At 33.6% G+C, this 9285-nt stretch overlaps 1 protein-coding gene across 1 annotated transcript; it reads left to right on the top strand.

Annotated features, from left to right (window-relative positions):
- The first annotated feature begins 5568 nt into the window (after window positions 1-5568).
- Window positions 5569-8994, top strand: LOC130807882 (inorganic phosphate transporter 2-1, chloroplastic). The gene is made up of 3 exons (XM_057673265.1): window positions 5569-6602; window positions 7669-7860; window positions 8152-8994. Exons 1-3 carry the CDS (start codon window positions 5862-5864, stop codon window positions 8992-8994), a joined length of 1776 nt encoding a protein of 591 aa, XP_057529248.1. The 5' UTR covers window positions 5569-5861.
- The last annotated feature ends 291 nt before the right edge of the window (window positions 8995-9285 follow it).

The following is a 9285-nucleotide window of genomic DNA, read 5'->3' as shown; positions in this document are numbered from 1 at the left end:
AAACTTTATAATTATGGTGGAGAGAATGATGATCATGATTATTATGATTATGGAGAAACAATGAATGAAGGTAATTTGGAGAGTTTGATTAAAAAATTAGGTGGAATGGAAAAGGTAAAGAAAATTGAGGTAATTGAATATGAGAGGACAACATATAGAGGAGGAAGACAAGAGTGGAAAGTGTTGAGTAATGATAGCATCCCAAATGATAGAACTCCTTGGGTGAAGGGGTTATAGATATAATAGTAATTAATAATAACTAAAATGATGATTAAGTTATATTAATCATCTAATAATGGTGAGAATTAATGAACGTACTCTAGTTTTTAAGGTTTCATGCATGCATGTTATTTTAGTAAGTCATGTTATCAAATTTATGTATGGTTGTATTCATGGTCTTGTGGATGGTGATGAATGCCACCCAAGACAAGTATCTAATATATGTTATAATGTATTTGTCTTAAGTTATCGTTATTGTTGTTTATGCACTAATAAAATCGTTCATATAGTTCATTCGATGATTCAAATAAATTCCTGTAACATTTATATTTGATTCAACTAAATACCTATTAACCTTCCATTTCAAAATCGCTCATATAGTTGCAAGTTTCTACCAATATAAACCCAGTAGAAATTTAGTCGGTAAATTTCAACTGTTTTGTGGTTAGTCGATGAACGTGTGTCTTTTTACAGTGAGAATCTCACCAAAATAAAGGATATGACCATACGTAAGTGATTAGCATTACATTAAAACGTAAGAATTAAGGTAGGCTAACTAAACGATAGTGTATAGGATGACAAATAGGCACTTGAATTCAAAAGCGTCCAACAGGCAAAAGGCATAAAATCATTTTGTTGAAGATGCGAAGAGATATTTGATGCTTGATTAGTCCAATTAGAAGATGAAGTGTTATCATTTGAGGTTTGGGAATGAAAATTATAAGACTAATTAAAAGATAGGTTTAAAAGTCGGATTAATAGGTGCCAATTACATGGAATATGTTTTACATCCTTTATTTTGGATTGTGATGGGAATTGTTGGTTCTTGGTTTGGGGTTTATTGCTTTAAACAAAGTTACAAAGATAATTTAAGGAAGTAAGAGCTTGCATTGGATTAGTCAGTGGTTAGCGGCTTATTCTTTCACCTTTTTAACAGTGATTACATTCTTACTACTACCTATAGGAAGAATATATCCCTTTTTTCCCTTGTATGTGGTTTGAGGAGGTTTTCTAACTAGTCTATCTCCTATTTTTTAAATTTCTTTTAAAGATAATGAATTGAAGATTATTAAATAAGCTTTAATGAAGAGTATTGTGCATTTGACCTTTTTAATATTCAAACCTCACCTCATTGTCCTCCGGCCGTTTCTCCAAAACATGATTATAAATTTAACGATCTAAAGTTGATTCAAGACGGTTTTTTGTAAGTATAGAGTAAGTTGAAGAAAAAGAAATGATAGATAAAGAGGAAAACGAGAATCAAATTCATAATCTTACTTGAGGAAGATAACACTTACTCCAACTAAGATAAGACGTAATTTTTAAACTTAACATAATCTTATCTTATTCAAATTAAATAGACTCAAAGTTGACTATGTCACCTAAAATTGAAACGTCCATATTATCTATTAACTTGAACCCACTAAAAACTAATTTTGAATTGAAAGGCTATACATTATGTTGCATGGCTCAACCTAACCCAAAATTATCGGACTTAAAAAATAATTTTCCAAATCGACTTGTATAACTCGATTGCCACCTTAAAATATTAGAAAATTTGAAATTGTTGAACAAAAAAAAAATTAATTAAATAAATCAAGTTTTAAAAAAATCCCAAAAGTAATCGTCAAAACCCCAAAACTATGCTTTGGAGCTGTTCGCAGTTACCAACTGCGAACAGCATATAAGACAAACTAGCTGTTCGCAATTAGTAACTGCGAACAGCTATTTTGTCTTATATGTTGTTCGCAGTTACTAACTGTGAACAGACCTGATCTACAGTACCAGTACCAGTCCACTACCAGAGCGTCACGCGAACGCCTCTTTCTATCGTAGGAGGCGAATGAGACCAACTCAGTTGGATAAGGTAGATGAGGGTTCGTGAGCGTTAACATTTAACTTTTGTGTATTTGGATCAACTATGTACATATATATATTTTAATTGAGTTGTATATTTCAAACATTTGTATATATTTTGTTGTATATATATGTTTAATTACTTTATCATAGCCTCTAAACTTTGACTTATGAATGATCGGAGTTTTGGCGATGAATCATGCCGCCTTAAAGATACATCGACTTGTAATTACATATTCTAATGTCTTTATTGCAATTACAACAAACAACAACTCAAAAATAAAGGAAAAAAAAATTAATTAGTTGTTCGCAGTTACTAACTGTGAACAGCTATTTTGTCTTTTATAGCTGTTCGCAGTTACTAACTGCGAACAGCTCCAAACCTTAGCTCTGGAATTTTCACGCTTAGTTTTGGAAATATTTTGATTCGTCGTTTAATTAATTATTATTTTTTTCGCACAGGTATTTCAAAAATTCAAAATATTACGAGCCAAATATTTATCATTTATATGAAATGGGCTTGATACGGTACCAATCAAAGACCATTGGGCTTCTTAAGATTGCTATTTTTGAACACAATAGTTGAAAAATTGAATGAAATGTGTTTTATGTTAAAATAATTTTCTAAAATAAGCTTTGAAAAATTTTAATTTCTAAAATAAACGTCTTTGTGTGTGAGCCTAAGATCAGGGCTTGTTCATTGTTAATAACAACGAACAAGGGAAAAAAGATTTGCCACAATTTTGCTCGATGTTACTAATAGGGAAGAAAAGGAAGACAATGTCATATCATTTGAAGGACAAAAATAAAGGAATTACAACAGCGGAACTCATATGTGTTAATTTTTTTGTCCTATCAAACAGTATGACATTGTCTTCCTTTGGGTTTTGACTTTTTCGATCAGTTTCTTTGTTCGCCGTTAGCCTGTTAGTAAGAGCGAATAAATATCTTATCTCAGCTTTCGAACGAAAACTCTTATTTTGAGAATTTAAATTTCCAAAGCTTATTTTGGGATTTTTTTTAAAGTAAGCAAATTTTTTTTTCCAAATTTTCACAACGGCTAAGGATATGTAGTGGCCCAATTACACTACCCAACATAGCCCAGAAACAAAGCTATAAGCCTGTTAGTACTTAGTAGGACAGACATAGTTGCCTCGTGGAAAATGAAGAGAACGGTTTTGTTTGTCTATGAAGGATCCGACCCACGCAGATCGCATGGTAGTGATGCCACTATGTCAACCACACACTTTCATATCAGAATCTAACTTCTCTATCATTAATTTTTTTTTCCTACACACACTAAAAAGATGCACAAATAAATTAACATTAACATTTGTTGTTATAAAATATTATGTAAAAAAAAGTTATAAAAATTTAATATTTTAGCATCAATAAATAAGTTTAGTCTAGTCAACAATTTTTATTCAATTCAATAAAATAATGCATTGTATTACATTATAGTTAAATCTGTCGAAAATACTATATTCCCCAGACAAGTACTATAATGCATTGTATTATATTGTAGTTAGATCTATCGAAAATATTAAACCGTGACCTTAAAATAACCCTGTCCATACACATAAAAAAATTATGGGCCATACTCAAGTGAAGCCAACTCGGCCACTTTAGACCTATTTTTAAAATTTAATCATGTTTTATATTGACTAATTACATGAATTCATCTCATAATTAGACAGTCTTATATAAAACTCGCTAAATTTTTAGTTAGGACTTACTATAATTCTCAATTTGAACATTTTTTTTATTTGAAGATAAGCTAGAAAAATTCTATAGACAAGAGGAAGAGGTGATTCAGTATTAATAGAGTTTGTTATAAAACACTACACTATTCAATATTAATAGTTTATACTACTATCCTCCGTTTTTTATAGCTACTCTTCACTAAAAATACTCACATAAAAAGCCCCTAAAATTCATTTAGATACGGAGATACCCTAATCCTCAAAAATACAACTCATCTAGGAAACTAGAGAATTCTTGATTACTTTAAATTAAAGATTTAAAATGCATGATTTGACAGCCACCAAATAATACGTTACAATAATTTATTATTTTAATGTCATTAAGTTACTTTCATTTTACTTTCTAATTAGGCAGAATTTTAAAATAACAAAGAAGTTGTTCAGCTCAACTCTCAAAAGCAAACATTATAAAAAAAAGGGATATTATCAATGGTACCCCAGTTAATTTTAATGGTACCCCCCAAGTATATGCTAATTACAATCGTGACACTATTAATGATTTTTCCGTTAAATTTTTAATTTAACCTAACCATATTTAGTTTCTTCTTCTTCCCTTTTTCCTTTCCTCTTCCTGCTCTCCTTCCATGACTGCTTCATCTCAAGTCCGACAATGATCAACCCGAATATGCAGAAAAGAGCGAATTGATAAACATTGTTGATGGCATGAATTGAATTTAGACAGAAATAAATGCTTAAAAAAGGCTGAACCAAGAGAAGGAGAAACACAATGATGTTCCAAAGGTAGGACCCACAAAAACCACTGACCCACTCACGGTTCTGCAACTTGCTTGAAGAAATAAAACAATAAAGTAAAACTTGATGGAGACCCAAATTCACGGTTTTGCAAAATTAAAGAACAACAGAAGGCAATAAAATTAGTCAAACTTGATAGAAGAAATTCTTCAAATTAAAAAAACCAAAATAAATTGAACAAGAAATTCTTCAAATTAAAAAAACCCAAATAAATTGAAGAACAAATTCTTCAAACCTGACAAAGGAAATGCATCACGGTTCTTCAAAATTAAACAACAACAAAAGGTAATAAAATTAGTCAAACTTGATAGAAGAATTTCTTCAAATTAGAAAAACCCAAAGCCATTACACTAGAGTGTATATTATACAAGTTCCTAACACAATTTACAATCTAAATAAGCCATCATCGAGTCGATTTCTGCTCACAAGATCTTCGGTTACGTCGTGAGTGGGTCAATGGTTTTTGTGGGTCCTACCTTTGGAACATCATTGTGTTTCTCCTTCTCCTAGTTCAGCCTTTTTTAAGCTTTTATTTCTGTCTAAATTCAATTCATGCCATCAAAAATGTTTATCAATTCGCTCTTTTCTGCATATTCGGGTTGATCATTGTCGGACTTGAGATGAAGCAGCCATGGAAAGAGAGCAGGAAGAGGAAAGGGAAAAGGAAAGAAGAAGAAACTAACCATGGTTAGGTTAAATTCAAAATTTAACGGGTATTTAACGGAAAAATCATTAATAGTGTCACGATTGTAATTAGCATATACTTGGGGGTACCATTGAAATTAACTGGGGTACCATTGATATTTTGCTACAGTACAGGAGTACCATTGATAATATCTCAAAAAAACACATCACAAAATAAAAATTCACATAATTTAATACGTCATTTTACTGTATTCAATTAGAATTAGTAAATTTATTGTCAAAACTCAAAGGTGTTGTCATAAGATGATAGCTTATGTGATTCTTAATTGGTGATTAGATCAATGGATAAGAGTAAGTATTTAATTTAGTTGAGTATCTGATAATAGGGACCTTTTTGGAGAGGGAAAGCTATGTGTGGTTGTGATAGTGTAAATAACTACCACACATTTGAAGCAACCACAACAAACATCCAAATTCATTCTAATCTCCCTTTCTCCACCAAACATGACCTACACTTGATGCCCACTTCCCTTATTTGCTTTCTCTTTTTCACCTTCACCTCTATAATCCATGGCCAATGAATAATTTTATTTCATCTTCTCATTTCTATCCTCCATTAAAGACATGACTGCTTCTTGCCTCTTATCTTCAACCAGAAACACAATAACAACTAAAACATACCTTCCTAAGTGTCATTACCATTACTTAAACAAAGAAATCAAAGATGGGTTTCTATTTAAGCTTCAAATTCCACCAATTAAACCCACTAATCCAATTTTAAGGCTTAAAACTTCAAAATTTACTTGCCCTTTGGCTTCTTTATCTTCCTTTGCTGATGCAGATGGTCAACAACCTGAAGAAATCATAACCACTCATCAACATCATAATGCAGAAGATCATCATCATCATCATCATGATCAGGGTAAAGAGAAATCAGAAAGATTATCAGGAATGGCTAAAGCTTTTAACATATCATCAACAACAGCACTTGCTATATCAGTATGCATAGCTTTTGCTGCTCTTATATTTCCTTTGTTTATGCAATCGATAGGAGTTGGTACGCCCCTTAAGACTAAGGTGCTTTCCTATGCTACTTTGCTTTTAGGGTTTTACATGGCTTGGAATATAGGGGCAAACGATGTAGCGAATGCCTTCGGAACATCTGTTGGTTCGGGGGCTCTGACGATTCGACAGGCTGTTCTGTTGGCTGCTGTGTTGGAGTTTTCTGGGGCACTTTTGACGGGAACACATGTTACTAGCACAATGCAGAAGGGGATTCTTGTAGCTAATGTGTTTCAAGGGAAGGATACATTGCTGTTTGCAGGACTTTTGTCTTCCCTTGCAGCTGCTGGTACCTGGCTACAGGTTAATATTCCAACTTCTCTCAGATTCTCTGGTTTCATTTAATCATGCTTGCTTAGAAAATAATGAACAAATTAAATCACATGACGTTGACTAATAAAAGTAGTGGAATTGCTACAAAAACGGAGTAACAACTCATTTTAGCTGTTGGTATTAAATGGTAGAAATGGTATTGGAAATTTGATATGATTTAGACACAAAAACTGCTTAACAAGGTTTATGATCATGGTTGTCTTCCTCTAATCATTGTTTCTCTTTACAACATTCATTTATATCTATTACCACTTAAAAATGTAGTATAAGGTAGTAGTGAAAATTATAAAGAAAAAACCTATTACAAAGTGAGAGCTCCACTACCATGGGAGTGATACGACACATATAAAGTAAAACTAAAACCTATTACCATTAGCAAATACCACCATCTAATACCAATAACCAAACTTCTATTAGTGATTTCTTCACATACAAAGCAATGACTAGTGCCCATTCATGTTACTTAAACCCCTCATTTTACCTACAGTATTTGATCATAATTGATAAGTCCAATTATCATATGCTTGTGATGAAGTAAATAAAATCACAACATCATGAATTGATCCTGCTAGTATTATCTAATCCCACTAATCCACTAATTTTACGGCACTAATCTTTATGAACTTTTCCTTGAGTAGATGAATAAATAACTCTGTGTTTGTGGCATCTGAATCTTCACAAAGTTCTTCAAACTATAGTGACATATTTCATTCTATGCCAGAATCATAAATGGATCCCACCTGTAAGGATTTGAAGGTTAGATGTATGTAACCTTACCCATGTTAGTAATAACGAAAGGCTGTTTCCGATTTACTCTTGGTAGCAAACATCATTTGGAACCTTACATAAATAAAATGTATATACATTTGATAAGTCATTTGTATATAATCCAAGTATAATCCAAAATCAAAAGGCTTAAATCTTTAATCCATCCAAATAACATATGTGATTGCAAGATATAATCAGTATTGGGAAAAACATGAACATAATGCAGTTCACTTTCTCGGGATTAACAACCTATATACTGTGAACACAGGTAGCATCCTTTTACGGCTGGCCAGTTTCAACAACTCATTGCATAGTAGGATCAATGGTTGGGTTCGGACTAGTCTATGGAGGAGCTAATGCTGTCTTCTGGAGCTCACTGGCAAAGGTTGCTTCTTCATGGATCTTTTCACCTGTCCTGGGTGCAGCCATGTCATTTCTTGTGTACAAATGTATCCGCAGGGTATGTAATTTTTTCATGACTCCTCAAAAAGCAAATACAAAATCTACTTTATGCACGATAATCCCCTAGACGAACTTTTTCGAATCTTGCTAACACCAGGGTTGTTCAATGCAAGGTAGTTGTGCGGGCACGTGTGAATTGTTTAAGTAACATGGGTAGCTATAGTTGTACAATTGTAGCTGTTAGATATTTAGTTGTATAAATTAATATTATTTGGTAAAAATAGTGGTAAACACGCCCTAGAAATTCCCACGGATTCAGAACTCGAAACTAACTGGTATACTTGTCTAGTTTGTTTACAGTGCTGAAAATCCAGGACAAGCTGCAGCTGCAGCTGCACCAGTAGCAGTATTCATTGGTGTAACAGCAATATCTTTTGTAGCCTTACCTCTTAGCAGCACTCTTCCATTGGCTATAGTTCAGGCATTGGGCTGCGGCTTTGTTGGAGCACTTATCGTCTACCGGATGATCAACATACAATTAGGCCACCTACTTGCAAAATCAAACTCATCGAATCAAACCCAACACGTGGATGACCACCATTTCGATCATCCAGAACAAAAGAATATCGGTCTCCTTGCTAATTTTGCCGGCCCTAAAGGAACCCAATTGGAGATAGTGTACGGTGTGTTTGGATACATGCAGGTTCTCTCTGCGTGCTTCATGTCATTTGCCCATGGTGGAAACGATGTCTCTAATGCTATCGGTCCCTTGGCAGCAGCTTTATCGATACTCCAAAATGGTGCTAGTGCCGGAGCTGAGATATATATCCCAACAGATGTTCTTGCGTGGGGAGGATTTGGAATCGTAGCGGGTCTTATGATGTGGGGTTACAGAGTGATTTCAACTATTGGAAAGAAGATCACGGAACTTACACCAACTAGAGGGTTTGCTGCAGAGTTCGCAGCTGCATCAGTGGTTCTCTTTGCTTCAAAGCTAGGGTTGCCTATCTCGGGTACTCATACGCTAGTGGGTGCTGTAATGGGGGTAGGTTTTGCCCGAGGGCTAAATAGTGTCAGAGCAGAGACAGTAAAGGAGATTGTCACTTCTTGGGCTGTGACAATTCCTGTTGGAGGAATACTCGCAGTTTTATACACCACAATCTTGACCAAGGTTTTATCATATGTATTATGAGTATTAACAATAACATTCACCATTTTGGCATATCAGACTGAATTGAGAAATTTTTGGTTTTGTATGTGAGAACAAAATGTTTCTCTTAGTAGTAATCTCTTATTGGAATTGAAAATCAAGAATCCATTCTTTCTTTAATTTTTTTTAATAACCTCTGATAGCATATTTTATTTCTATACTTAGACGCATAAATAGATAAGGATGGGTAAATAAACAAGAATAATCTCTTATTGGACATAGAGGTGTACACTGGGGTATTTGAGCAGGCTTCAGGTATGACCCTTCAGATGG

The sequence above is a fragment of the Amaranthus tricolor genome, chromosome 3 (genome assembly GCF_026212465.1).
Source record: "Amaranthus tricolor cultivar Red isolate AtriRed21 chromosome 3, ASM2621246v1, whole genome shotgun sequence".
In the NCBI taxonomy this organism is placed as follows: Eukaryota; Viridiplantae; Streptophyta; class Magnoliopsida; order Caryophyllales; family Amaranthaceae; genus Amaranthus; species Amaranthus tricolor.
The sequence above is the reverse complement of the archived record's forward strand: the minus strand, read 5'-3'. Positions and strand labels throughout refer to the sequence as shown.